At 38.4% G+C, this 27,731-nt stretch overlaps 3 protein-coding genes across 7 annotated transcripts; 2 read left to right on the top strand and 1 right to left on the bottom strand.

Annotated features, from left to right (window-relative positions):
• The first annotated feature begins 1,910 nt into the window (after positions 1 to 1,910).
• LOC111460034 (importin beta-like SAD2 homolog) lies at positions 1,911 to 16,728 on the top strand. Of its 3 annotated transcripts, none has more exons than XM_023103111.1 (21): positions 1,911 to 2,272; positions 3,569 to 3,762; positions 3,879 to 4,049; positions 4,458 to 4,568; positions 4,659 to 4,736; positions 4,939 to 5,135; positions 5,221 to 5,281; positions 5,893 to 5,967; positions 6,087 to 6,164; positions 6,261 to 6,323; positions 6,405 to 6,488; positions 6,576 to 6,751; positions 8,003 to 8,042; positions 8,135 to 8,278; positions 8,465 to 8,584; positions 8,683 to 8,898; positions 9,478 to 9,654; positions 10,836 to 11,532; positions 12,966 to 13,153; positions 13,273 to 13,408; positions 16,183 to 16,728. In XM_023103111.1, exons 1-21 carry the CDS (start codon positions 2,134 to 2,136, stop codon positions 16,338 to 16,340), a joined length of 3,303 nt encoding a protein of 1,100 aa, XP_022958879.1. In that variant the 5' UTR covers positions 1,911 to 2,133; the 3' UTR covers positions 16,341 to 16,728. The 3 variants fall into 3 exon arrangements, with proteins under 3 accessions (XP_022958879.1, XP_022958880.1, XP_022958881.1); XM_023103112.1 differs by having other exon boundaries at positions 10,845 to 11,532; XM_023103113.1 differs by having other exon boundaries at positions 1,932 to 2,272; positions 3,590 to 3,762.
• Positions 16,729 to 18,498: 1,770 nt separating this feature from the next.
• Positions 18,499 to 23,041, top strand: LOC111460233. 3 transcript variants are annotated; one of them, XM_023103392.1, is made up of 7 exons: positions 18,499 to 18,706; positions 19,706 to 19,902; positions 19,977 to 20,050; positions 20,144 to 20,608; positions 20,845 to 21,390; positions 21,477 to 21,689; positions 22,153 to 23,041. In XM_023103392.1, the coding sequence occupies exons 2-7, from the start codon at positions 19,815 to 19,817 to the stop codon at positions 22,792 to 22,794; spliced, it is 2,028 nt and encodes a 675-aa protein (XP_022959160.1). In that variant the 5' UTR covers positions 18,499 to 18,706; positions 19,706 to 19,814; the 3' UTR covers positions 22,795 to 23,041. The 3 variants fall into 3 exon arrangements, with proteins under 3 accessions (XP_022959160.1, XP_022959158.1, XP_022959159.1); XM_023103390.1 differs by having other exon boundaries at positions 19,724 to 19,902; XM_023103391.1 differs by having other exon boundaries at positions 19,735 to 19,902.
• Positions 23,042 to 23,226: 185 nt separating this feature from the next.
• On the bottom strand, positions 23,227 to 27,404 carry LOC111459994 (polygalacturonase At1g48100-like). Its single transcript, XM_023103073.1, has 6 exons — positions 26,813 to 27,404; positions 26,578 to 26,745; positions 25,331 to 25,375; positions 25,032 to 25,239; positions 24,875 to 24,956; positions 23,227 to 24,034 (listed from the first exon to the last, which is right to left on the bottom strand). Exons 1-6 carry the CDS (start codon positions 27,374 to 27,376, stop codon positions 23,533 to 23,535), a joined length of 1,569 nt encoding a protein of 522 aa, XP_022958841.1. The 5' UTR covers positions 27,377 to 27,404; the 3' UTR covers positions 23,227 to 23,532.
• Positions 27,405 to 27,731: the final 327 nt, after the last annotated feature.

A 27,731-nucleotide genomic window follows, 5' to 3' on the forward strand; every position in this document is an offset into this window, starting at 1 on the left:
CGAATATTGCCTAATTCATACAAATGATTAAAAATAATTAATAAATTTAGATAATATGAAAAATTAACGGAATATTTTATTATTGATTTATTTATTATTATTATTATTATTATTATTATTGAGGTAGATGGAGGGAGGCCACGGAATTTAAATTCGGACGCTTTGACTGGCTGTGGGCCACAGCTCCAAATTTAACGTTGTTAATCTCCTTTTTCGTGAAGCTAAATATTATTAATAATAAGCTTACTTTTTTTTAAATACTAATTTATATTTTATATTTTATTTTTAAAAGTTATATAATTTTTTAAAAATGTTTTGCCCATAATTTTAAATTGTTACCATTTTTTAAACCTTAAAAAAAATTTAACTAATGGTGGACTGAACTATTACAGGTAAGAGCGGGTAGGAATCTATTAATTATGTTTATTTATTATTTATTTATTTATTTTTACTCGTAATATTGAGATTGATGAGAAAAAATTTCAATTAAAAAAAAAATAGCATAGCATGAACTTTAGGGTTGGTTCGATATTGAATTTAAAATGTTGTGACAATTCACTGATGGGAGGGTTTAAAGCTGATGAGTTTGATAACGGGTACAAATGTCTATGGGTATGATATATATATATATGGGTATGATACAAAAACGGTATAAAAAGTTTGAGATTTTTAATAACATAAGTTGTTACGACCGGTAAAAGAAGTGATGTCGTTTAGGGAAGCTGCATGCACGGGAACGATGCCATTGAACATCACAAACATCACAAGCCTATTGTATACTAATGTAATTGATAGTTTAATATCTTATTAGGCACCAAACTCGAATATGTCTGATAAATTTATTTATTTATTTAAAAATTAAATTAAATATGCCAACGACCGGCTAAACACAAAATTGAAAGTTCAATAATGTATTTAATATATTTAAAATTTATGGATTTATTAGACATAAAATTAAAAATTACCTTTTTACCTTTAGTTTTGAATGAAAATAGTTAATATTTGTTTAAAAAATATCGTAAAATTTTAAAATTACTTCAAAAATATGGGAGTTTTCAAAAGTTTTATTAATTACCTTAAATTTTTTTTAAAAACTTTAAAAACACCTTTAAATCTTAAAAAAAAAAAAACTATTATTCTGAGTACCACATTTTAATACCATACTCAAACTTTAAAAAATAATATTTAAAAAATAGACGAGTTTCAGACAAGGATAAGAATATTTTTTATAAGTTGAAGGATATTAATAAAACCTTTTAAATTCAAGACTATTTTTAAACTCTATTAAAAGTTATGACTTTCGGCTTTTCCAGAGATATATTCTCGCCTATAAACCCATGATTTTCCACTAAAATAATGAAGGTGGGATTCACTCCCAGCAATACTCAATAATCCTCTCATCGAATAAAGTACACTATAAGCCTCCCTTGAGGCTTATGGAGCTCTCGAATAGCCTTTCCCTTAATCGAGGCTCGGCTCATTTCTCTAGAGCCCTTGAACAAAGTACCCCCTTTGTTCGACACTTTAGTTACTTTTGACTACACCTTCAAGACTCACAATTATTTGTTCGATATTTAAGGATTCTATTGTTATGACTAAGTTTAGAGCATGGCTCTGATACCAATTGTTAGAAACCACAAATCCCCATAATAATATGATATTGTCCACTTTGAGCATAAGCTCTCGTGACTTTGTTTTGAGCTTCCCAAAAGACGAAAATATTCCTTATGTATTTTAAAAACAAAATATAATATTTTCCGTATTTTTTAGACATTTTTTTTAGGTAAAAATATTAAATATTATAGCAAAATTTAATTTTGATTTATTTTTGTTGCTATTTTGTTAAAATTAATCTCGTTTTTATGGCCCAATCCCAAATTCTGTCGCCCACATTGGAATGGGCTGCCGAGCCAGCCTCGCAACGGATCCATTTTCAGTCCGAGCAATGGTTGCTTGCATGCTGCCTGTAATTGCCCAAGCACTCACCTTCCCGCCCTTTTTTCTCCTCTTCTTCTTCCTCTCTCTTCACTCCCATCTCCTCCGAGGTTTCTGCCTCCTGCTCGCTCTCCGTGTTTGATTGGAGTTTATTCAATACTAGCTGCACTGTTGCGGCCGTCACAGAATCAGAGATTCATGGAAGTTGCTAAAATCGCTCAAATTCTATCCGAGACGCTTAGCAATGACCCGCAAGTCATCCATGGAGCCACCGAGTCTCTCGATCGCCTATCTTCTCATCCTGAGCTTCCGTCTGCTCTACTTTGTATTGCTAATGGTAAAAGCTTCTTCAAATTCTCTTACTTCCTCTTGTTGCTAAACTGCTTATCTTTATTTTATTGGGTCTCATCTTAACTAGCTGTAGTAAGTGTTGAGGATGGTTGGGAGGGAGTCTCGCATTGGCTAATTTAGGGAATGATTATAAATTTATAAGTAAGGAATACATCTCCATTGGCATGAGGCCTTTTGGGAAGTCCAAAGTAAAGTGATGAGAGCTTATGTTCAAAGTGGACAATATCATATCATTGTGGAGAGTTGTGATTCCTAACATGACACCATAATCATGCCCTTAACTTACCCATCTCAACAGAATCCTCAAATTTCTAACAAAGAAGTTGTGAGACTCGAAAGTGTAGTCAAAAGTGACTCAAGTGTCGAACAAAAGGTGTACTTTGTTTGAGGACTCTAGAGAAGGAGTTGAGCCTCGAGTAAGGGGAGACTGTTTGAGGGCTCCATAGGCCCGAGGGGAGGCTCTATAGTATACTTTGTTTGAGAGGAGGATTGTTGAGGATTGTTGGGAGGGAGTCCCACATTGGCTAATTTAGTGAATGATTATGGGTATATAAGTAAAGAATATCATACCATTGTGGAGAATCGTTATTCCTAACAGTAAGTTGAGCTCAGAGCTAGCTCTTCCCCTAGGTCGGTTTTAGTGGTTTCAGAATTTTAATGTATGTTTGTAGTTGTTTGTGTTTTTTCGAACTGGAAGTTGGGGAAAAACATATGGTTTTAATTTCATTCGGAATCACATTAGTTATTTAGAAGATGAATGTAGCGTCTGCAGGTAAAAGCACGAGTACTCTCTGGTGTATTATGGAGATGCTAAGTTCAATTGAATCAACTTTTAGCGTGCGACTCAGTTGATTGTGGACTGCAGGCTCTCTTGCCTAAATTTTGAAATATTTGACCATTGGTATATTTTTGGCACCAAAAAGAGTAGAATTTAAAATTGACTATTCTGATGAAGCATTGATATGATTTAATTTACCTTAACCCATCTATTAAGCTCTTGGGTTGATTGGTGATTTTACATGGTACCCGAGCACGAGATCTTGTGTTTGAACTCTTATAATGTCATTTCCTCCCTAATTAATATTGGGTTTCGCTTATTATGCCTTATTTAAAATTTGAAGTCCATGATTGGTGGTTTGACATATTCGTACATAGGTTCCCTCCATGATCTTAAATTTCATGGGGTTTGTTTAATCAACTCTTAAACACAAACTTAAACTCAGGTTAATTGCAATAAACAAATTCAGTTGAACTTCATTGCCACTTAACCTTTAAGGTTTAGCTGTTCATCCCTTCCATGTAGGAAGTCACGATCAAGGTCAAAAGATAGCTGCTGCTGCTTACCTTAAAAATTTGAGTAGGAGAAATACTGAGGGCGAATTTCCATGTTCAAAAGTCAGCAAGGGGTTCAAGGATGAACTGCTGAGAGCGTTGTTCCAAGCGGAACCAAAAGTTCTAAAAGTTTTGGTTGAAGTGGTAATTATATTTCTTGCATATTCTGAATGATTAATTTACGGGCACATCGTTACCATTTCCAATGTATTCCTTCTTCTTCATCATCTTCTTATATCTCTTTTATAATGTTCTGGCAGTTTCACAGCATAGTGGTCAATGAGTTTGTGAAGCAGAGCTCATGGCCTGAACTTGTGTCTGATCTTTGCTCTGCTATTCAAAACAGCAATCTTTTCAACAACGGAGCCAAATGTCAATGGAATGCTATCAACACCCTGTCTGTTCTCTGTACAACGTGCAGACCTTTCCAGGTACATGACTTTAGCAATTTATCAAACATTCAAATTCATGGATAAACTAACTGCCATCTGATTACATACTTAGCCAAAGATAGTTTTGATCTAATGTACGAATTGGTCAATGATTAATGTCCTGTACAATTAGATGACCCGAAATTCTTACTATTTTTCATACATTTGATACTTGGTATTAAGTTAATAAATTAGTGTTCAACAGTGTGAAATGCTGCAATGTTTTAGTATATAACTTCCCTACTCTGAACTGATACTCCTCCTATCTGTTTTTTGATGTTTTGATTTGTGATTCTTGAATGTTTTATATAATGCTTGATGGAAGTTTAGGGAAGTTTAAAGCTGACACAGTTTTACAACGTGAGTCGTGGTTCTCTTAACAGCTTTAATCACAATTTATTTTGGCAGTACTTTTTGAATCCTAAAGATTCTAATGAGCCCGTACCACCACAGTTAGAGCTACTTGCAAACACGATTATTGTTCCCCTGCTAGCTGTATTTCATCGTCTTGTTGAACAGGTTCTGTCACACTTTACCCATCCACATAAATCTCAGCTTCCCCAAGCAAAATTAAACTCTGGGTGATCGTGTGTTTCTGGTGTCACACAGGCTCTTTCTAATCATGATGGAAGGGAAGTTGAGATAGATAAGATTCTTTCAATACTATGCAAATGTGTCTACTTTTCTGTAAGTATTTGTTCTTAAGCTTAGCCCATTTCTTTTTATAAATTTAAAAATTCACTTAAAATGCCTACGAGCTTGTTATTGTCTATTATTTATTATTATTATTATAATATAAAACTAAAATCTCTAAGTAAGAACTAAAAATTACTTGGACAATGAGAGAGGGAAAGACGTTTCTGTTCTTATGATGCTGTTACTTGTGTAGGTGAGATCGCATATGCCTTCTTCTTTGGTGCCTCTACTTCCATCATTTTGCCATGATTTAATTAGCATTCTAGATTCCATAAAATTTGAGGCTGCAGTTTCCCCAGAGTATGGCAATGTGAGCAGGTTGAAAACTGCGAAGAGAAGCTTGCTTATTTTCTGCGTCTTTGTTACCCGACACCGAAAGCATACTGATAAGTAATACAATTATCGTAAAATCCCTCAAGTTCAGATCAACTGTGCTGGGTTTCCGTTCACGTTTATCTTTCCCTTGCAATTTCAGGTTGATGTCACACATCATAAAATGTGTCTTGAACATTGTGAATTATAGCAAAAATGCTCATGTAAGTACTATTTGAGTGTGTTAAATAAAATAGGCCGAAATGTGGTTATATCTAGAGAGTGCCCTTCTTTACCAAGTAAACTCTATCGGCAGTTCTAATCCACATCCTGTTTTGTGGAAAAGAACTAATATTTTATTATGGTTCCCCTAGCTCTTCATTGTAGGCCTTCTCTCAAAATTTGGATGCCATTGAAATTCCCTCCCCCAACTCATAAGATGCATTCTCTCTCCTGCATGCTCCCGGGACTACAAAGCACTGAAATCCTCCAATTGAGATAATTTGTTTGTGGAATGCATCTACATTGAGAGAAATAATAGAATCTCGAGGAGTGTGGAGGGAGATTGGAGGAGGTTTGGTCCCTAGCTAGGTTTAACCCTTGTTTTGGATATCTGTCCCTAAAGATTTTTTCACTTTTTCATTATGTCTTATTCTTTTGGATGTGATCCCTTTATTTTCCGTTTTTCGAGAGCAATTATTCTGTATTTGTCCTATTTGTTTATTTCCTATTCAACATACTGTTTTAATGCTTTAGCATTTCCTTCTTTTGCTGTATGTTGACGTACTTTACAAGGTTTTTTCTCAGTTCTCAGTTATCAGTTTCCTTTGGGCAGAAGCTCGACTTTTTATCAGAGAGGATTATTTCGCTAGGCTTTGATGTGATTTCACATGTTCTGGAGACGGGGCGAGTATGGACATTATATTTTAACCTTGATTTTGAATTGATTATGCTTTCGCTTCTTCCCTTAGCAAAATTGTAACTCAGTTGGAGGCTAATTAATTGGATGCTATCATTCATGTTAAATAGGGATGGAGGCTGGTTTCTCCGCACTTTTCAACATTGATACACTCTGGAATATTTCCATCCCTTATAATGAACGAGAAGGTAAAAGTTTGGAGAGCTTATATATTGCTCTATAACATCGACTCATTGTCAAGAGTTTGTTAACTTATCTTATTTTGTGTCAAATCTCTGAAAAAGGACGTTTCTGAGTGGGAAGATGATCCAGATGAGTACTTAAGGAAGAATCTTCCATCTGACCTAGTAAGATAGTTCAATTTGTCATATGAATTGATCTTCATATCAGATCTTATGTCACCAGTTTTGGTTATTCGTATTTTATAGGAAGAAGTTTCTGGTTGGAGGGAGGATTTATACACAGCCAGGAAAAGTGCAATAAACTTGCTCGGCGTTATTGCATTGTCGAAGGTTGTTACCTGTTTAGTTCATGATGAAATGTGTGCGGGCCATTCCTTTTAGTAAGTGTTATCAGTAATCTAATCCAAGTACCTACAGGGTCCTCCCACAGTGACCCATATGAATGGTTCTTCAGCTTCATCAAAGCGTAAAAAAGGCAGCAAGAGAACAAATAATCAATGCGCTACTATGGGAGAGTTGGTTGTACTTCCATTTCTTTCGAAATATCCTATTCCCTCTGATGCAAACGCTTCCCAAACCAGTATTGTAAATAGGTAAGTTTTTTTTAACATGCAACCTGGCTTTCCAATTTAGTCGTTACATTGTATGATTTGAATATCAGGTGTTATTCATTGATCTCATACAAGTGTGAAGCTCTTGGTTCAGTTGCATTTGTAACTATTGTCTGAATTATTTGTTAATTATGGTACATGGTGCCACCTAAACTGTCTAATTCTGCTGCTTTTTACTAAGTATGTAGATAGCTACCTACTGGTGAGCTTTGTTTTAAAGAACAATGTACTGTTCCGCTCAGTCAATGATTAAAGAGAACTCTTATTTATGGCCAAAGGAAAAAAAAAATGTTGTTCTCTCTAGAAGTTCTCATATGTCATCCTAAACTTCAGTCTTTAAGCTTGAATGCAATTTCATGTCCTGCTTCTTAACTTCAAGTGGACTTTATATGAAAATATGGGATGTGTAGATTCAATCTTTTTGATGCTTTGCTATAAGACCGCAGACCGGTAGTCTTAAAGACTTGTTTTCGTAAATATTGTCTTCTAGATATTATTTCGGTTACATACTTTTTATTTGATTTATTTGTTATTCCATGCCAAAAATATCTGAGTTGTTTGGGCCGTTATCAAAATTTTTTTTTGCAGACTAATGTTTTGAAGTTACTTTTCTTTATTTTCTTTTTTGAAAATTGTTTGGAAGGCTATGCATGTTCCTTTCATTTTTATATATCTATTTATTTGTAGTATATTTTTCTCTAATGCTACACTTACTACAAATGCTATACTTACCACAATGCTATATTTGTAGTATATTTTTGTATCAAACATAATATTTTGGATTTAAAATTATTTTTTATTCTAAAGAATATATCATGTTTTTAAGCACGACTCCGGAAGCCTGTAAATATTAGAACAAGCATCATGAGTTTCAACGACTGGCAAGATTGTTGCATTTTGTTTTCTGAAGTCACACTTGCTTCTTAATCTTACCCCATTCTCAAAACGAATATTGCGTTTTTGGAGCCTGGGGTTCCCCCGTTCTGTTTTGTTATCTCCTGTATTTATCTGGATATAGTCTCTCTGTTGCTTTATTCCCCTTTCATCTGTTCTTTTTGTTCATTATTCACTACTTTCTCATCTCTTTTTTTTTTATTTTTACTTTTTTTTTTTAATATCATTGGCTTTCAAACTTGTATCTATTTTTCCAATACGTGTAAGTTAACTCCACCGCTTTTTTGTTATTTTCACCTCTATACTCATTTTAATTCTCTTGTCTGTCAATGGCTACAGTTACTATGGTGTTCTAATTGCGTATGGTGGCTTGCTTGATGTAAGTAGTTCCTGATTTCTACATTCACGAGTGATGTGTGAATAATCTATACTATATGTATTATTCTGCCTCTGTATTTCTCTGTATTGCAGTTTCTAAGGGAGCAACAACCTGGATACGTGACGTTTCTAATCCGCACAAGAGTGTTGCCTCTATATGCTGTGTCAACGTGCCTGCCATATTTAGTTGCCTCTGCAAATTGGGTACTTGGAGAGCTTGCATCCTGCCTGCCTGAAGTGAGATATTATACTTCTCCTGCTACTTGTATTGTCCATGCTTTTATTATTTACGATCAAGCAAGTTTAAACAAAAACTTCACTTTTTCTATTTTTTTCTCCTTAATTGTTGCCACATTGAGGACTGAGTTTTTTATGACATAATGCACTCCCACATTTCTCTCTCTAACGTTGACCCTCTTTCAGGAGGTCTGTGCTGAAATATATTCTTCATTGGTTAAGGCATTATCCATGCCTGATAAGGAGGAAGTTTCATTTTACCCTGTCCGAGTTTCTGCTGCTGGAGCAATAGCCAAGCTTCTTGAAGTAGGCCTCTTGATTGAACTTGTTGGATAATCTTTTGGACTTCATTATGTTTTCTTTTTCCAGATTTTTCACTAAGATTCTATATTTTTCCTCTTCAGAATGACTACTTGCCACCTGAGTGGTTACCTCTTCTTCAAGTTGTAATAGGTGGGATTGGCCAAGATGATGAAGAGAACTCCATTTTGTTTCAGCTTCTCAGTTCCATTGTGGAAGCTGGTAATGAAAACGTCGCCATCCATATTCCTCACGCTGTTTTGTCTCTGGTTGGTGCAATCTCAAAAAGCATACCTCCTAATTTGGAGCCATGGCCTCAAGTATGTTCAACTCTCCCGTGAGAATCTTTTTTTATTTATTTTTTTATTTTTTAAACAAACATCATTGTTGTTACTAATTTGAAACAGAGCTAAAAAATGCATTAGGAAATTGAGAATGCAACTTGGAGGCAGAAAATTTTGTTATCAAAGAAAAAACAATGCTATAAAATTTTTCTAAGATTCTGTTGTCGGAGTTGAGTGAAAATTCTTCCCGCTAATTTGATGCTCATTTTCTTGACTAACATCTCCATAATTTCCCAAAAAGTATTTATGTTTGAAGGAGTGAACAAAGTTGAAAAATCATTTGTCCGATCGAAACTGTGAAAGTAATGTCGTTAATTTGAATGAAAATGAATCTAAGTTAACCAAATTAGTCACTCAAAATCTATCAAAGCAAACTTAATGTTTCACCCTCTATTTTGTTTGCGTTCTATCTTCATGCTCTTATCTCCTTCGTGATCTGTATTTATTGTTTCATTTTAAAAAAATATTTATCACTTTCGAATGGTTTAAAGTGTCATTAGGGAACATTTTCTTCAAAAAATGTGATTAGCCCTGATGAATTCGACACTGGCGCAGGTTGTTGAACGTGGGTTTGCAGCTTTATCAGTGATGGCTCAGTCTTGGGAAAACTTCATACTTGAGAAAACTGAGCAAGATGCATCGTGTGAACGGTCAACATCGGAGCAAGCCACAATCAGTAGATCATTCTCGTCTCTCTTGCAGCAGGCGTGGCTTGCACCCATGTACTCATTGGTTAGTTATTAAATGCCTAGTTATCTTACGGTGAAGTAATTTTCTGGTTCAGATCTTCTTGAATATTATGATTGATGTGTATATATATATATTTTTTAATGAGAAACAAAGATCTAATTCATTGATACGATGATGAGATGAAACATACAAGAAGAGGGAAAAGCTATCCACGCCTAGGGAGATAGATTGATTATAGCTAGCCAAAAGTATAGATAGATTGTAGCTATGAAATAAGATGAATTTATACACAAGATAGAGCCTATGAGGTTAAACTATCCATAACGCTATCAAACTGACTCTGTTTATGAAGATGTTTCCTTCCGTCCATTGATGGTAAAATTCCTACATGACTAAAGTCTCCATTTACGTATTAGAAATCAAAATGAGCTGAAATTGGACTAGAACTAATTCGAGTTGGAATGTTATTCAGTAGGAGTTATCTAGAATTCAAATCAGTAACCCATTGATGTTGCTTACTTCAAATCGTCAAGAATCAAAATAGGAATCAAATGTAATTCAATTACTAGAATACCTCAGGCATATTTTAACTAATTAAAATAGATTACTAAATAATATGCTAATATATTTGTTTCCATGAAATTTCAAAAGAAATTTAATTTGTGGAATGATGCTTCAAATGTGTACTAATTTGTTTTGAGTTACATACAATCTCTTATGTGTGGTTCTCTAATTCTTTCTCTTGATTGTATATTTTATTCGAAGGTTAAATTGTTTGTTCTCGAGGTTGAATCTTCAACTTCGAACTTGTGGAAAGTCTTCGGCTTTGAGCTTATTGAAAGTCTTGGCTTCGATCTAATTGAAGGTCTTCAGCTTGTGGTTTTTTGAAGATGTAATTGGATTCAAAGAATAATATGCAACCTTGTCATCAATTTAAAACAATGATGTGACAATTTATGATTGGCTCAAATTTCTCATTCAATAATATTTTTTCAGTAACATAATAATAATCAATTAATAAATTTTATTTTGTTTTATTACTATTTTATTTTATAGTAATTTTTTTTTTATTCTAATGGTTTATTTAATGTTAACAAATAATTGCTTTGTTATGGATACCTATAAAACTTCTCTAAAGTTTAGGCTGTGAATAACTTAAAGAGCGTCATTTCTCATTCATTTGCGGCGCTTTTCTGCATTTATTTCTCATTATAAATTTTCAGTTGTCCCAGGAAATGGATGAAGATCAGGAATTGTTGCCCCCTCCATCATGCATAGATCATTCATCAAGGTTGCTTCAGTTCATCATGGTGTCTGTTACAGGGAGCAATACTATTTCAGAGCTTAAAGTATCTGAATTAGTATCAGTCTGGGCTGATCTTATTGCAGACTGGCATTCTTGGGAAGAATCAGAGGATTTCTCAGTCTTTAATTGTATTATGGAAGTTGTTAGATTAAATAACAAATATGCACTGAAGAACTTTTTTGGGAAGCCAACACCATCTCCTCCAGCTCCGCCAGTGCCTCGACGGTCTATTGTAGAAAACATTGGAGCTTTCATTAATCAGACAATCTCACAATATCCATCTGCTACATGGAAAGCTTGTTCGTGTATTCATATGTTATTGAATGTTCCTAGTTACTCGTTTGAAGCGGAAGGCGTTAAGGAGTCGCTGGTAGTCACGTTTAGTCGGACGTCATTTTCCCGTTTTAGAGAAATCCAAAGCAAACCAAGTGCATTGTGGAAGCCTTTACTGCTTTCCATATCAACATGCTATATCTGTCTTCCTGACACTGTAGAGAGACTTTTGGAGAAGTTTGATGGAGGAGGCTTCACAGTCTGGGTCTCAGCCCTTGGTTATATCTGTAGCAGCTCTTTTGCGCCCGGTTTGTCTGCGGAATCGGAGATAAAGTTGATTGGTCAGTGGCTTTTCCTATCTCGACTGGTTCTTGAATCAAAGTTGATTTTACTGTGTAATGTTGATGGATCTTATCTCACCAATGTTTTTTTTTTTTATACCCCATAGTTCTTTACTTCCTAACTTTTTTTTTTCTTTTTAATTTTTTTTTTCAATTTTTAAAGACGCACTTGCGTGCTAGCTGGGCTGCATACATTTTTTTTGCTGCCCAGCCTAGCCACACAGCAGAAGAAAAAAAAAATGCTAAAATGTTAAAAAACAAAGGAAATGACAAGTAGAGTTGAGACATGTGAGGTTAGGGAGGAGAACGAATCATTCTTTATAAGGGGGTGGAAACCTCTCCCTAGTGACACGTTTTAGAAACCTTGAGAGGAAGCCTGAAAAGAAAAAAAACCTAAAAGAGGATAGTATCTGTTAGCGGTGGGCTTGACTTGTTACAAATGGTATTAGAGCCAGGCACTGGGCGATGTGCCAGCGAGGAGGTTGAGCCCCGAAAGGGGGTGGAAACGTGACAGTGTGCCAGCAAGGATGCTAGGCCCTGAAGGGGGGTGAATTGGGGGGTCCCACATCGATTGCAGAAGGGAATGAGTGCCAGCGAGAACGCTAGGCCCCGAAGGGGGGTGGATTGTGAGATCCCATATCGGTTGGGGGAGGAGAACGAAACATTCTTTATAAGGCCGTGGAAACCTCTTCCCAGCAGACACGTTTTAAAGACCTTGAGGGGAAGTCTGAAAGGAAAAACCCAAAGAGGACAGTATTTGCTAGAGGTGGGCTCGGACTGTTACAAATGGTATCAAAGCCAGGCATCAGGCAATGTGCCAGCGAGGAGGTTGAGCCCCGAAGGGGGGTGGACACAAGACGGTGTGCCAGCAAGGACGCTGGGTCCTGAAGGGAGGGTGGATTGGGGGAGGAGAACGAATCATTCTTTATAAGGGTGTGGAAGCCTCTCCCTAGCGTGTTTTAAAAACCTTGAGGGAAACCCAGATGGGAAAGCCCAAAGAGGACAATATCTGCTAGCGGTGGGCTGAAAAAATGGGTTCCACCCAGCTAGCAGGCAAATGTATATATATATATCTATATATATATTTATGTCTTGCAATTTTGGTTGTTCTGGTTAACAGTTCATGATGCCATCTTTGTCAAATTCTAGGCTGCAATTCCATCTTCTCTAGAGAAGCTAAGTAGTTGCACAATTATAATGGTACCAAGTGATGTTACCTCATGATATTGGTGCTCGCTTTAAAATATTTCTCTACTTCCCTGAAACATTAGGATAGAAGAGACTTTTCATTGCCCGATTGAAAAAAAAAATGAAAAAAGCTGCGTTCCTATATTTGGGGGTTGAACTACTTAGTTTGCCCTCCCGATTGTTGTTTGAGTTTTTATGTTAATAGTATAATATAAATATCTTTTTTCTCTTTTATTGCTATTCAGTGTTGACATTGGTCAAGGTGGTGGAACGAATAATGGAGTTAGGAAAGCCAAGAGATGATTTCCTATGGAAGTCCTTCAGTTCATTGATGGAGGCTTCTATACGGCTGAAAGAAGTGCGAGAAGAAAAGGACGAAGAATCTGATGAAAATGAAGAGGAGGACGACAGTGATGAAATAGAAGATGATGAGGTTTGATACCAAGATGTGTGCTAAATATCACATATACTCACAAATTCATTTTGTCATTAGTTATTAGTGGCATGTTGACGAACCCCTTTCTCTATCTAACACCGTCTGATGTGTTTCAGGATTCTGATGCCGATGAACTTGAAGAAACTGAAGAACAATTTCTGGATAGGTATGCCAAAGCGGCTATTGATTTGGAAAACAATACTCTTATTGAAGAAGGGGATGTGGAAGATTACGACCAGGATATTGAATTGGGTAAGTACATCTATTCCATTGGCGTATTATGAGTGTAGAACTCTGATAGCTTGTGAAGTTAGGATGGTTTTCATGTTCACATATTATACTGGATTGGTGGGGGCTATGCTAACATAATCAATTGTTAATTTTGATGGAAATAACACAACATGAATAGAATTGTTCTGTTCTATAATTATTAAACTAAATTTATGTTATTGCTATAACAACCCAAGTCTACTACTAGTAGATATTGTCCGTTTTGGCTTGTTATGATCACCGTCGGCCTCTGTTGAGGATTGTTGGGAAGGAGTCCCACATTGGCTAATTTAGTGAAAGATCATGGGTTTATAAGTGAGGAATACTATCTCCATTGGTATGAGGCCTTTTGGGGAAGCCCAAAACAAAGCCATGAGAGCCTATACTTAAAGTGAACAATATCATACCATTGTGGAGATCTGTGATTCCTAACAGCTTCATGGTTTTAAAACGCATATAATGGGCCAAAGAAGAGAATATCTGCTAGCGATGGGCTTGTCCGTTACACATGGTATTAGAGCTAGACATCGAACACTGTACCAGCGAGGACGCTGGGCCCCCAAGGGGGGTGGATTGTTAGATCCCACATCAGTTGGAGAGGGGAACGAAACATTTCTTATAAGGGTGTGGAAATCTCTCCCCTAGCAGACGCGTTTTAAAACCGTGAAGTTGACGGCGATACATGACGGGCCAAAGCGGACAATACCTGCTAGCGGTGGGCTTGAGCTGTTGCAAATGGTATTAAAACCAGACACTTGGCAGTGTGCCAGTGAGGACGCTAGGCCCCCAAGGGGGGTGGATTGTTAGATCTCACATCGGTTGGAGAGGGGAACGAAACATTTCTTATAAGGGTGTGGAAATCTCTCCCATAGCAAACGCGTTTTAAAACCGTGAGGTTGACGGCGATACGTGACGGGCCAAAGCGGACAACATTTGCTAGCAGTGGGCTTAAGCTGTTACAAATGGCATCAAAACCTGGGCGGTGTGCAAGTGAGGACACTAGGCCCCCAAGGAGGGTGGATTGTTAGATCCCACGTCGGTCGGAGAGGGAAACGAAACATTCCTTATAAGGGTGTGGAAACCTCTCCCTAATATATACATTTTAAAACCGTGAGGTTGACGGCGATATGTAACGGACCAAAGCGAACAATATTTGCTAGCGGTTGGCTTGGACTATTACATTTGCATCATTCCAATTTCAAAATTGTTATTCTTTATTCGATTTGAGAGCTTAAGCAGTATTTTTAACACATCCAATTAGTCAAGGGAACTAAATGCATTCTCTATAAACCAAATTTCTTCATTATTGCATCAGATATTTTAAACTCATCCATTTTAGCTTGAAATTATCATGGAAGCTAAAGTAAATGGAAGATATTGTCCACTTTAGGTTTTTTTTTTTTTCGGACTTCCCGTTAAGGTTTGTAAAACGCATCTACTAGGGAGAGGTTTCAGAGCCAGACACCAGTGCGTTAGCGAGAATGCTGGGCCCCCAAGGGGGGTGGATTGTGAGATCTCACATCGGTTGGAGAGGGGAACGAAGCATTCCTTGTAAGGGTGTGAAAACCTCTCCCTAGCAGGCGCGTTTTAAAACTATGAGGTTGATGGTGATACGTAACATACCAAAGTGGACAATATCTGCTAGTAGTGGGCTTGGGCTTGGACTGCAAAGTTGTCATCGAGTGTACCGCACCTTCTAATTTCACTTTCACAGCTAGATTAAGAGGGAGTGCAGCATGCCTCTAATAAATGGTTGATTTGGAATGGGAGGTAGTTCGAAACAACCCCACAGATTTCTGCTTTGGATTTTTCACTTTTTTGGGGTTAAGTTATAAAAGATACCCTAAACTTTTCCTTTTGTTTCAAAAACATCCATAACTTACAAATCATTTTAGAATATTATCTATAAAGTAGGAACCTTCAACATTTTGGATAAAACTGGGATATGGTGATGGTAACTTAGAGCAAACATTTAGATCGCCACATTGTTTTAGTTCACCGCCACACCGTTCTAGGTTTTAATTTCCATATGAAATTCTAAAGGATTTCTACTCTTAGGGTAGTTTTGAAATCTTTATGAAAGGTTACGGACTATATTACAACTTTCGAAAGGATAAGAGTGCTTTTGAAAGAAACGACTAAGTACTAAAGATTTTTTTTATAATTTAGCCTGTTTTTCCCTAACCATGGCTTTTAGCTGGACTTATGCGCTCCTTGGCTAATTCTACATTACTATTGCATGATCCTTCAGCAACGAATATCTATAAACTTGTATATTTGGGTTTAGAACATGCCTTACAGTGCTCTTAGTTTCCTGGGATGCTTATTATTCTGAATCAAGGTTTCTAAAGTGAGTGCTTAAGTGCTATAACACTGTAGATTGAGTTCTTATTACATGTGATTGTATCGTTGAAGTGTTGATATAATTAGATTTATCGTAATCCATAAACTTAAACTTTTGGGTTGATTGATGATTTAACATGCATATGTTTTGAGTATCAGTTGGCATATGTTTTGAGTATCAGTTGCATATGTTTTGAGTATCAGTTGGCATATGTTTTGGGTATCAGTTGGCATATGTTTTGAGTATCAGTTGGCATATGTTTTGAGTATCAGTTGCATATGTTTTGAGTATCAGTTGGCATATGTTTTGAGTATCAGTTGCATATGTTTTGAGTATCAGTTGGCATATGTTTTGAGTATCAGTTGCATATGTTTTGAGTATTTGTTCGAAATCCTGCTGTGGTGAAATGCAGGTTGTTATGAAGAGGTAGATGAGGGAAGGATCGTCTACTCTTTACTGGAGAAATATCACCCCATCCTGAGCCAGGGACAGGGATGGCCATCGGAGCTCCCAATGAGATTCTTGAATGCACATCCAGAATATACTACGTTTCTCCGACTATCTGGGTAAAGATTATTTGGAAAATTTCCAATATTTATAGCTTGGGTGAAAAAGAAATAACCGCAACTGTTATCTCCTGCAGTTTTGGAAGTGTTCTTCATATTCTTGTGCATTAAATTATCTATTTTTTTTGTTTCTTTTTTGAGTTCTTGACCGAGGGTACATGCCTAAACTAGTTGAGTTGTGTTTAGGCTGTCGGGATGTCTATGTGATTAATGTGTCAAGACATTCAATTATTTGTATGTGAGATGTATGGTTTGTTTTTGAGTTCATCAGGAGATGAGATCGAACCATCGATCTTTGAAATGATAATGAATGTCTAATACACTTTTCTAAACTTAGATCGGTGTGATAATTCGTGTCGTTAAATGCATCAACCAAGTTATTGTTTCGAATACACTGGTTGTATTCTTCAGGATGGAAGAGACCAGTCCAGGGTCAAAGCTGGTTAATGTCCTTAGCATGCTTACATCCAGGTGTGTGGAATCATATTGTCTCTGCATTCTAGTTCTTTTTAGCCTGCCTTGCTCTCTCTTTCTCTATGAATTCTTTTGTCCCTATCTTGCCATTCTCTGGCGAAGGCGATTCTCTCGGGAATCGCTCCAAGACGGGGATGACCGTGCAGATGGGGCATCCTCTTTCATTATCAGCAGGCTTCAAAGAAAGAAAAGCTTGACTAATCAGTCGAGTCAACTTGTTACTTGCCTATGGCTTTCCCTGCCCCTCTTAACCCACGGAGAAGCCTCTTCTTTCTGGTATACACTAAGAACATTTCTTCCTTTAAGCGTAAAACTGCCGCTCCTGATCTTCAGCTCGCTTTTCTTGGCTTAGGCTGTCAGAAACGTCAGCACCTATGAAAGTTTTGCACTGAACGTACCTCATTCCATATTTATCCGTTGAGATTTTTTTATAAATATTTTTAATTTTATATGGTCATACTTTAATCAATTCGATAATAAAATATATTTAGATATTTTAAAAGTAGAATGTATGGAAAGTATAAAAACTTTGTTTCAAGATATTTTAAATTTATGTCAAATAGTTGATTGGAAGGTGACACGTGTCATCATGTACTGGAAAGAATTCATTTACTTGCTGAACAAGACAAGATGGTGTGGTTCGGAAGTTTCTCGTGTTATAACATCCAATACTTTTCCTAGCCAATAACGATCTGCCACGTAGACCGAGTCCAGCCCATTGGGTTTATTAGGGGCAAAATTGTCATTTCAAAATGTCATAGGGGTATTTTCGTCGACCACTGTAATTTCAAAAATTTCTTATGATCTGCCACGTAGACCGAGTCCAGCCCATTGGGTATTAATGATACTCAACAAAGTATTTAAAAAATCGAAAGGATCTGCCACGTAGACTTTGTCTAGCATTGGGTTTATTAGTGATAAAATTGTCCTTTCAAAAAGTCATTAGGGTATTTTAGTCAACCATTGTAATTTAAAAAATTGTAAAATCTGCCACGTAGACTAGTGGCAAAGTTGTAATTTCAAAAGGTCATTAGGGGTATTTTAGTCAACCATTGTAATTTCAAAAAATTGTAGTGGCCTGCCACGTAGACCTTAGTCCAGCCCATTCGTTTTTTTAGTGGCAAAGCTGTAATGTCAAAAAGTCATTAGGGGTATTATCGTCAACCACAGTAATTTCAAAGAATTGCATTGATCTGCCACGTAGACCTAGTCCAGCCCATTGGGTTTATTAGTGGTATAATTGTAATTTCAAAAAGTCATTAGTAGTATTTTAGTCAACCATTGTAATCTCAAAAATTGTAAGATCTGCCACGTAGACCGAGTTCAGCATATTGGCTATAATAGTGGCAAAATCGTAATTCCGAAAGGTCATTAGGGGTATTATCGTCAACCATGTAATTTCAAAGAACTCTGATGATCTGCCACGTAGAGCCTTAGTCCAGCCCATTGGGTTCATTAGTGGCAAAATTTTAATTTCAAAAAGTCATTAGGGGTATTTTAGTCAACCAGTGTAATTTCAAAAATTGTAATGATCAGCCACGTAGGCCTAGTCCAGTCCATTGGGTTCACTAGTGGCAAAATTGTAATTCAAAAAGTCATTAGGGGTATTTTAGTCAAACAAGGGATACGCTGCGTAGAGCCTTGGAATCTCCTCTTTCTTTACACACGCAAAATACCGCCCCCTCCCAAATTCCCCCCTTTTTCCATCTCTTTCTCCTTCCTTCCTTCTTCTTCTTCTTCCTCTTCCTCTTCCTCTTCCTCCCCTCGCGGTTAGGGTTTCTTCTTCATCCCTTCCCATGTTGCAGAAACCCCGGCCCGTTTCTTCTTAATTCTCAATCTCAATCTCTGTCTCCACCGCTGTAGGGCTTTTTCATGGCTCCAATTACCTTTTCTCTGGTACTATTTCACTCTCTCCCCTGCTCTTTACTTCTCTGTAATCGCTCCTTTCTCTTCCTTTTCTAATTTCTATCATCTTTCGTTTTCCTTGCCTGATTCTGTTTTTGAATGTTTCTTTACGCGATTACTAATTGGGAGTTTGAATTTTCTTGTTCTGTTGATTCCTTATGGTGGAAATTTCCTTGGAAAGTAACTTTACTGGATGTGTTTTGATTTTGAGCTGTGTTCTTGTCATATTCAATTGGGCTTTCGTTGTTGGTTTCTTTTGTTTTACTTGATTGTGTTTCTCGAGGTATTGGATGAGAAAGTGGATGTTTGACTTAGATTCCAGTATTTTACTATTAATTACTTTTACTTCTCGGTAAGTTTTGATGTTCAGGGACTTGAGTCAAGGATGAGTCTTTTATCTGGCCGTTTAGTCAACTAAATAGTGGCTCTGACTTGCTGCTGCCTTCTTCCCCGTAATTGCTAACCTTAGCTTGTAGGTTGTTAGAAGAAGTCATTCATTTCAGTTTCTTTGTTATTTGCCATCAGGGAAGTAGTTTATTTTCATTTTAGTGGGGGTTTTTAAAGTTAATAAGACCATTTGTTTTTTTAGACCATCCGTTAAAACTTGCTTCATTGGAGTCCGGTTCTTGATTGTACGAAGTCAGAAATCCTTTATACGGAGTCTGTCATTTAATTGCTCGGAAATAACCTGTAACGACCCAGATCCACCGCTAGCAGATATTGTCCTCTTTGGGCTTTCCCTTTCGGGCTTTCCCTTTCGGGCTTTCCCTCAAGGCTTTAAAACGCGTTTGCTAGGGGAAGGTTTTCACACCCTTATAAATGGTGATTTGTTCTCCTCCCCAACCAATGTGGGACATCACATAACCTTATTGCTTCCTTGTTTCCGTACTTTGGATTTGGAATGCTCAATATGTTTTATTTTCTGCTTATCTTGAATAATTCTGTTTGAGTACAACTTCTAATTTTTTTTATCTTTTCTTCTCTTTTTGGGCCTCGCGTTGGGTTCAGATGTTCTGTAGATTCTCTCAATCTTGACTTCACTTCGAAGGCATTGAATCGATCAATATTTGATAAATCTGTTTCTTGAGCCAAGTGAAACATGTACAGTGAAGGAGCCACCCCTGAGTTTATTTTTGATCAGGGTGTTTATTATCCTACTGCCGCCAATTATGGTTATTACTGTACAGGTAATCTTCACGAACATATGAAGTAGCAATTTAAATGATGTTATGATGACTTACTTGTGTCTTGACTGTTATAGGATTTGAATCACCTGGCGAATGGGAGGACCATTCTCGGATTTTTGGTTTAGATGGTCCAGATATCCAATACGCAGTGAGTAATAGATATTTGCATTTTATATTTTCTTGCTTGAGCACCCCAACTTAAACTTTGTTTTTTATGGCCTTATTTTCTCTCTTGTTCCAGGGTGCTCAAAATGAGAATTCATCTTATGTATATTATACGCCAAGCTATGGATATGCACAGTCTCAATACAACCCGTATAATCCTTACATACATGGTGCTGTGATAGGACCAGATGGTTCATATCTAGGGGCCCAACAATATTACACCATTCCTTCTTACGACAGCTCCGTGTCTTCTCCTGCTTATGTCCCTGTTATTGTCCAGCCAGATATTGTCCCCAATAGTTCCATCGGCTTGATTGACCCTTCAATCAATAGATCGAATGGAAATGGAAGAATACAAAAAAACGAGAGTTCTGGAAGCTATTCTAGTAACCCCTCCAAACCTGCTGTAGACCAGAGAAATTCTTTTGCAAGGTTATCAGAAGTGCCAAGAGCAAATGTTGGTCCAAGTAAGCAAAGTTCAACACTTGGTAGCATTTCTGCTGGTAGTCATGCTGGATCAGTTTCATCACGTGTTTTTCAGGTAAGTTCAAATGTTTTTCTTGTATTGTAGGTAATTTTTTTTGTACTTGCTTGGAAGGAATTTTCATGGTCCATGCTGTTTCTTATGGTTTGATTTGTTTATTGTTGCGCAGCGAGTATGGTTGAGATGATCTATTCAATTAGTTTTACACAGTAGATGTTGTGTGCATGTGCAAATTTCTTTTAACTTTCAGTGACTAATGGAACTTTTTGGGATTTTGAAATTTGAGCTTACAGGGTAGGGGTGCTTATGGTTCACTTCAACCAGTAGATGACATTTCAAATGGAAAGGTTGTGTCTCAACATAGTCAATTGAGAGTACCACGTCCTATCAATAATGCCTTTTCTGACTTTCGATCAAGTGCTCATGGACAGGCTGTGATCCCTAAACATCAGCCTAAGGTTCAAGTTGGTAGAGTTCTGGATAGTGCAAATGCTAATCCAGATGCTTTAAGTGAGCAGAATCGAGGTCCTAGAATCAGCAGATCTAAAACCCAACTGGTTTTGAAGGCCTACACAACCAAGGCTGGAGATGGTAATGCAGATGGAAACATTATTATCTACACAGATCAATATAATAAGGATGATTTTCCTATTGAATATGCGGATGCAAAATTTTTTGTAATAAAATCTTACAGTGAGGATGATGTTCACAAGAGCATTAAGTATAATGTTTGGTCGTCTACTCCCAATGGGAATAAGAAACTGAATTTTGCATACGAAGATGCACAGAGAATAGTTTCAGCAAAATCAAGAAGCTGTCCTGTATTCCTTTTTTTCTCTGTAAGTTCATTGTTTCTTTTCAGATTTTGTGATATTAAATATTCTTTTTTCCTTTGAGGTTTTTGATTTAATTTCTTTCTATATAGGTCAATGCTAGTGGTCAGTTCTGTGGTGTAGCAGAGATGGTTGGCCCTGTGGACTTCAACAGGGATATGGATTTCTGGCAGCAGGATAAATGGAATGGAAGCTTCCCTGTTAAGTGGCACATTATCAAAGATGTGCCAAACAACTACTTTAGGCATGTCATTTTGGAGAATAATGAGAACAAACCTGTTACTAATAGCAGAGATACTCAAGAGGTAGGTAGATTTGTTATTTTCTATCCAGTCCAGTAGTATCTTTATTTGTAGAAAATATTTCTTCGATTAATTCGGCGGCAGACCATCCATGTTCTTATGTTCTGTTTAGGAGTAATTTGGATATCTTGCCACCCTCTGATAGGTTACATTTGCATTCATAAGTCTTGTGAATTGATCGAACTTCTTGTGGATGTGATTCTATTGAAGCGTTTATGGAAGGCATAGCCTTACTACTTGGTGTTCTTTTTTGATGCCGAAACTGTTAGTAGAGGAGTGAAGTGCCAATATTTTGGAAGATTGATGTTGTGTTCCTTGATAATTTGATTTGATTGGCGTCCTACTCTAGAATTGATTTACTATCTAGTTAGTAGCGTAACTAAGTGCCAGTACTTGTTTTCCAACAGTCAAATTGGTTCTAACTTCTTTCAAACAATATGTTAACTAATTATATTTTCTTTTGCAGATACCGTTTAAAAAAGGTCTGGAGATGCTAAAATTATTCAAGAGTCATACAGTAAAGACCTCTTTACTCGACGACTTCATTTATTATGAAAACCGTCAGAAGATCATGCAGGAGGAGAAAGCGAGGTTGGTTATTAGAAGGCTTGAGCGCCCATATTTTGTACCTGCATTAGATCATAGTCGACAGCTAAGTTGTGTTATTGAGCTGCCTTTGAGAGACGATAAGAACCTCAACAAGACCAACGATGGTTCGAGGGTGTTGGAATGGAGTGTAGCCTCGAGAGCTGAGCAGCAGGTCTACTCAAATCCTGGCAATACTGGTGCTGTAGTAGTGAAGGAAAATCCCCCCAAGCATGATGATGACGAAAAAGTTGATGTTTCGTCGACTCTGAAGATGGAATCACTTGAAATTGGCCAGAAAGTGGCTGAGAAGCCTTTGGAGGGTGCCACACCAGGTGCTGCGAGTGATGCAAACTCCAAGCACGCTGAAGTTGTCACTGTAGGCTCAATGCCAATCGAAGTTAATGGATATAACACTGAACCTTCTGATGTTTTGACGGTTGGAACCATTCCGCTCGATCCTAAAGCTCTGCAGCTTTGCAAAGAAGATGCAGTTCTCAAAAATGGGGCTCAACAAAACTGATGGAAATAGTCGAAACGGTATACTGGAAAATTTCGGGCGGCCTTAGACGCTATTATCGCGATTGTTTTCGTTTATTTGGCCAATGTTGTGATGTAGTAGTTGGTGGTGGTTTGCTGGGTTTCTTCTTTGTGGCATGTTGATGTTTTACTAAAGCAATTGAAATTTCCAAATGTATTATCAGCCGCTTCATCATTTCCCCATACATCTCAAATATAATGTTGTGAAAATTTGTTTTGAAGTTGAACTACCAAAGGAATCTTCTCTTTAGAGGTTTTTACACCTTTATAAAAATTGTTTCGTTCTCCTCTCTAACCGATGTGGGATCTCACAACCTACCCTTTTGAAATCCAGCGTCTTCACTCTCATCTCCAATCGATGTGAGATTTCACCGTTTCGATGATCCATATTTTGCAGGGTGTTATGTACCATGGAAACAAACAAGGAAGCGACCTTGTCCGCCTCATCTGCGTGTTCTAATGATAATGATATCAAATTCACAGCCCAATATCAGACTATATTCTATTGGTTGCTTATAGACATTCAGTCCCTTAACTCACTTATACATCTCAACAAGAGAAAGACTCGATCTTTATTCTACATTCTACAACAGGGCATCACATCACTCAATATGGGAAGCTTAAAAACAAACCCAGAAAGGGATGAACCTGGAGCCTAAGCCACAATAAACAAGACCCATTTGCTCAAAATGGCTCTTGCCTGGCTCTGCTGTGGCACTCTTTAGCAGCTATATTCAGGGGTCTCTGCAACATTCTGAGGCTCACCCTCTTGCAAGCAATCAATGGGAGGAATGGTCAATGTCTTCTGAATCCCAAATGCATTCCAACAAAAAGGATCTTCCACCAGCTCGCCTTCATGTGGCAGCAACTCTACTTCAGACATGGTAATGTTTGTGCAGGCCACTGTGTCACTGCAAGCAAAGTGAATTGGAGTGTTCCTCATGTCGTATGTTCCTTTGATGTTCTTGTACAATACCTGGTTCACAAACACAGCTGATGTCTGGTTCAGACAATCCTTTGTTAAGCAGTAGTATTGGTCTACTATGATGCAGTTCCTAACATTCTCCATTTGTATGTTCTCGAACGAGATGTCGCTCACTGAGCCCGACCCTCCTTGCCATGTCTTGATCCTTACACCGTTGTCTGATTCTCTAATCACTGCGTTTCTTACTGTTATGTTGGATACACATGCCTTGGAATTGTGGACTCCCAGGCTCCCTATGCTGCTCTTTTCCAAAACCAAACATACAACCATTAGTTACTCTATGTTTGATTGTGTTAAGATGAAGAAGTGGAGATTGACATGGTTGGTTTGTAACCGCCGAAGCCCACTGCTAGTAGATATTGTCCTTTTCCTTTTAGGCTTCCATTTGAGGTTTTAAAATGCGTCTACTAAGAAGAGGTTTTCACACCCTTATGAGGAATGTTTTGTTCCCCTCTCCATCCGATGTGGGATCTCAGAATCCACCCCTCTTGGGGGGCCAGCGTCCTCGCTAGCACATCGCACGGTATTTGACTCTTATATCATTTGTAACAGCTCAAGCCCACCACTAGCGTATATTGTCCGCTTAGGGCTGTTACGTATCGCCTTCAGCCTCATGGTTTTAGAAGGTGTCTACTAGGGAGAGGTTTCCATACCTTTATAAGGAATGTTTCGTTCCCTTCTCCAACCGATGTGAGATCTCACAATCGGTTGGAGAGAGGAACGAAACATTTCTTGTAAGGGTGTAGAAACCTCTCCCTAACATATGCGTTTTAAAACCTTGAGGGGAAGTCCAAAAGGGAAAACCAAAAGGACAATATACGCTAGTGGTGGGCTTGAGCTGTTACAAATGATATAAGAGCCAAATACCGTGCGATGTGCTAGCGAGGACGCTAGGCTCCCAAGAGGGTGGATTGTGAGATCCCACGTCAGTTGGAGAGGGGAACGAAACATTCCTTATAAGGGCATGAAAACCTCTCCCTAACAAACAAGTTTTAAAATCTTGAGGTGAAGCCCGAAAGGGAAAACCTAAAGAAAACAATATCTGCTATCGGTAGGTTTGAGCGGTTACAGTTGGTACCTAATTCCATGACTCGGCCCACAAGTGACGCCTTCAATGTCCACATTGGTACAGCCAGGCCCAATTGAAATGCAGTCATCACCTATGTTTTCAAACCATATCAGCAAAAAAAGGTTGATAGTTGAAAAGAGTAAGGCATTGATTCAGAGTTTGATACCATTGGATATGATGGAGTTGTATATTCCAACCCCTTTGGTATCCTGTATGTGGATGCCATCAGTGTTGGGACTGAGCTTTGGGGAAGATATTGATAGCTTTTCTATAAGAACATCTTCACAGCCATCAAATTTTATGTGGAACTGTGGACTGTTTTGGATTCTCAATCCATTCACTGCCAAATTGGTGCTCATGAAGAATCTTATCAGCTGAAAAACCCAAATGATGTCAGAATTGAGTCACCCTTTGTGGTTCATATGTATTGGATGAAGATTGAAAATGTGCTTTTTGTATTCTCACCGCAGGGCTGTCACATGGTCCGGGGAGAGTCGACCCGTTTGGACCCTGCAAGGAACAGTTAAGTCGTTACGGTCCAAACCCACCGCTAGTAGATATTGTTTCTTTGAACTTTTCTTAAAGGTTTTTAAAACCTTGTTTCCACACCCTTATAAGGAATGTTTCGTTCCCCTCACCCTTATAAAGAATGTTTTGTTTCCCTCTTCCTAGTAGATGCGTTTTAAAACCGTGAAGCTCACGACGATATGTAACAGGCCAAAGCGGACAATATCTGTAACGGTCCAGATCCACCGCTAGCAGATATTGTCCTCTTTGGCTTTCCCTTTCGGGCTTCTCCTCAAGACTTTAAAACACGTCTACTAGGGGAAGGTTTTCACACCTTTCTAGATGGTGGTTTATTCTCCTCCTCAGCCAATGTGGGACATCACAATCCACCCCCTTCGGGACCAGCGTCCTCGCGGGCACTCTTTCCTTCTTCCAATCGATGTGGGACCGCCCCCAAATCCACCCCCCTTTGGGGCCCAGCGTCCTTACTGGCACACCGCTTCGTGTCTACCCCCTTTCAAGGAACAGCGAGAAGGCTGGCACATCGTTCGGTGTCTAGCTCTGATACCATTTGTAATGGCCCAGATCCACCGCTAGCAGATATTGTCCTCTTTGGGCTTTTCTTTTCGGGCTTCTCCTCAAGGCTTTAAAACGCGTCTACTAGGGGAAAGTTTCCACACCCTTATAAATGGTGGTTTGTTCTCCCCAACTAATGTGGGACATCACAATATCTGTTCGCCAAGGCTTGGGCTATTACAAATGGTATGAGAGCCAGATACCGGGTGGTGTGCCAGTGAGGATGCTGGGCCCCCAAAGGGGGTGGATTGTGAAATCCCACATCGGTTGGAGAGGGGAACGAAGCATTGCTTATAAGGGTGTGGAAACCTTCTCCAATCGATGTGGGACCCTTCAATCCACCCCCTTAGGGGCCAGCGTCCTTGATGACACACTGTCTCGTGTTCACCCTCCTTCGGAGCTCAGCCTCCTCGCTGGCACTTCTCCCAGTGTCTGACTCTGATACCATTTGTAACAGCCCAAGCCCACCACCAACAGATATTGTATTATTTAAAACACGTCTACTAGGGAAAGGTTTCCACACCCCTTATAAAGACTATTTTGTCCTCTCCCGACGTGGGATCTCACGTAAATAAAGAGATATTCAAGAGCAAACAAAAAGTGAAGTGAAATAAATGCAATTTAGGTACCCTATGTGGTTTGCATGGCAACTCCCACCATTTCTGGCCATTCCCTTCAATGGTTCCACTTCCAGTCAATGTCATTTGATCCAACCTGTAAAACACAAGCCATTGTCTCGGACTGTCCGTTTTCAGCCATGACTCCGGTCCATCCGGTGGCATCAGGGTCCCATCCACCTACGAAATTCATAAAAAGTCATTCCAAACAGACCCAAAGATTCAAAATTGAAGTAACACTACTAACCTTAAACACGAGTCCCGGTTCGCAAGGTCCGGTGAAGATAGTCGAAGTAATTTTAAAGCAATGATCCAAAGGAACTAAAAGAGTGGCAGATTCTACAGCACAGGCTGCTTTCCATGCTTCCCTGAAGGCAGCAGTGTCATCAGCACAACCATCCCCAACTGCTCCAAAATCAGTGACATCAAACACACAGTCAGCAGTGGAGTTTCCAGGACCATCAGGGTAAGGATCAGCTGGCACTGAAGGAGCTGACTCAGCTGGAGTTGAAGGAGCTGGCTCAGCTGGAATTGGAGGTGCTGACTCAGCTGGACTTGGAGGAGCTGACTCAGCTGGACTAGAAGGAGCTGACTCAGCTGGACTTGGAGATGCTGACTCAGCTGGACTAGAAGGAGCTGGCTCCTCCGGTGGTGAATAAGGCGGCGGTGCATCAGAACAAGGGTCTTCAGCAGGCTTCTGTGTCCTTTGTCCCTTATGAAAATGGTACCTTCCATGAATATTGTTACAGTTTTGCACCAACACAATGGCTGTAATCCAAGCCACTACAATGAGAGTCCTATTGAACTCCATGGAACCATAAGCTATGGCTGGACAGAGGCTTTATATATATAGAAAGAAAGAAAAGTACTGACCTGTAGAAAGAGAACACGTGTCGACGAGCAGGGGAGGGTATTATAGTAAAAGTAAATTATAAATGATAGGTTGTATGGCTGCAGTTCATTTGCATGGAATGAACATGGCAGGTCCTGAGAGAGAGATCTCAGGCTCTGTTGGATTCTGAGCACTTTTGGTCGGTCCACGTCGTAAAAGTAACAAATTAGTCCTTACGCTACTTTTGGTGGTAATAATTTAGTCTTTGTACATTTAAAGGAGGAGTCTACTGTATTTAACCTTAACCATCAGCGAATGGCTCTAGTCAGTTCAC

The sequence above is a fragment of the Cucurbita moschata genome, unplaced genomic scaffold (genome assembly GCF_002738365.1).
Source record: "Cucurbita moschata cultivar Rifu unplaced genomic scaffold, Cmos_1.0 Cmo_Scf00023, whole genome shotgun sequence".
Lineage (NCBI taxonomy): Eukaryota > Viridiplantae > Streptophyta > Magnoliopsida > Cucurbitales > Cucurbitaceae > Cucurbita > Cucurbita moschata.

Coding starts and splice junctions, on each gene's coding strand:
- LOC111460034 (XM_023103111.1), top strand. CDS start 2,134: ATGGAAGTTGCTAAAATCGCTCAAATTCTATCCGAGACGCTTAGCAAT. Junction 8,585..8,682: donor CAATAGCCAAGCTTCTTGAA/GTAGGCCTCTTG, acceptor TTTCCTCTTCAG/AATGACTACTTGCCACCTGA. Junction 13,154..13,272: donor ATGAAATAGAAGATGATGAG/GTTTGATACCAA, acceptor GATGTGTTTCAG/GATTCTGATGCCGATGAACT.
- LOC111460233 (XM_023103392.1), top strand. CDS start 19,815: ATGTACAGTGAAGGAGCCACCCCTGAGTTTATTTTTGATCAGGGTGTT. Junction 20,051..20,143: donor GTCCAGATATCCAATACGCA/GTGAGTAATAGA, acceptor CTCTTGTTCCAG/GGTGCTCAAAATGAGAATTC. Junction 20,609..20,844: donor TTTCATCACGTGTTTTTCAG/GTAAGTTCAAAT, acceptor TTGAGCTTACAG/GGTAGGGGTGCTTATGGTTC.
- LOC111459994 (XM_023103073.1), bottom strand. CDS start 27,376: ATGGAGTTCAATAGGACTCTCATTGTAGTGGCTTGGATTACAGCCATT. Junction 26,746..26,812: donor AACCGGGACTCGTGTTTAAG/GTTAGTAGTGTT, acceptor TGAATTTCGTAG/GTGGATGGGACCCTGATGCC. Junction 25,376..26,577: donor TGCCATGCAAACCACATAGG/GTACCTAAATTG, acceptor TGTTCCTTGCAG/GGTCCAAACGGGTCGACTCT.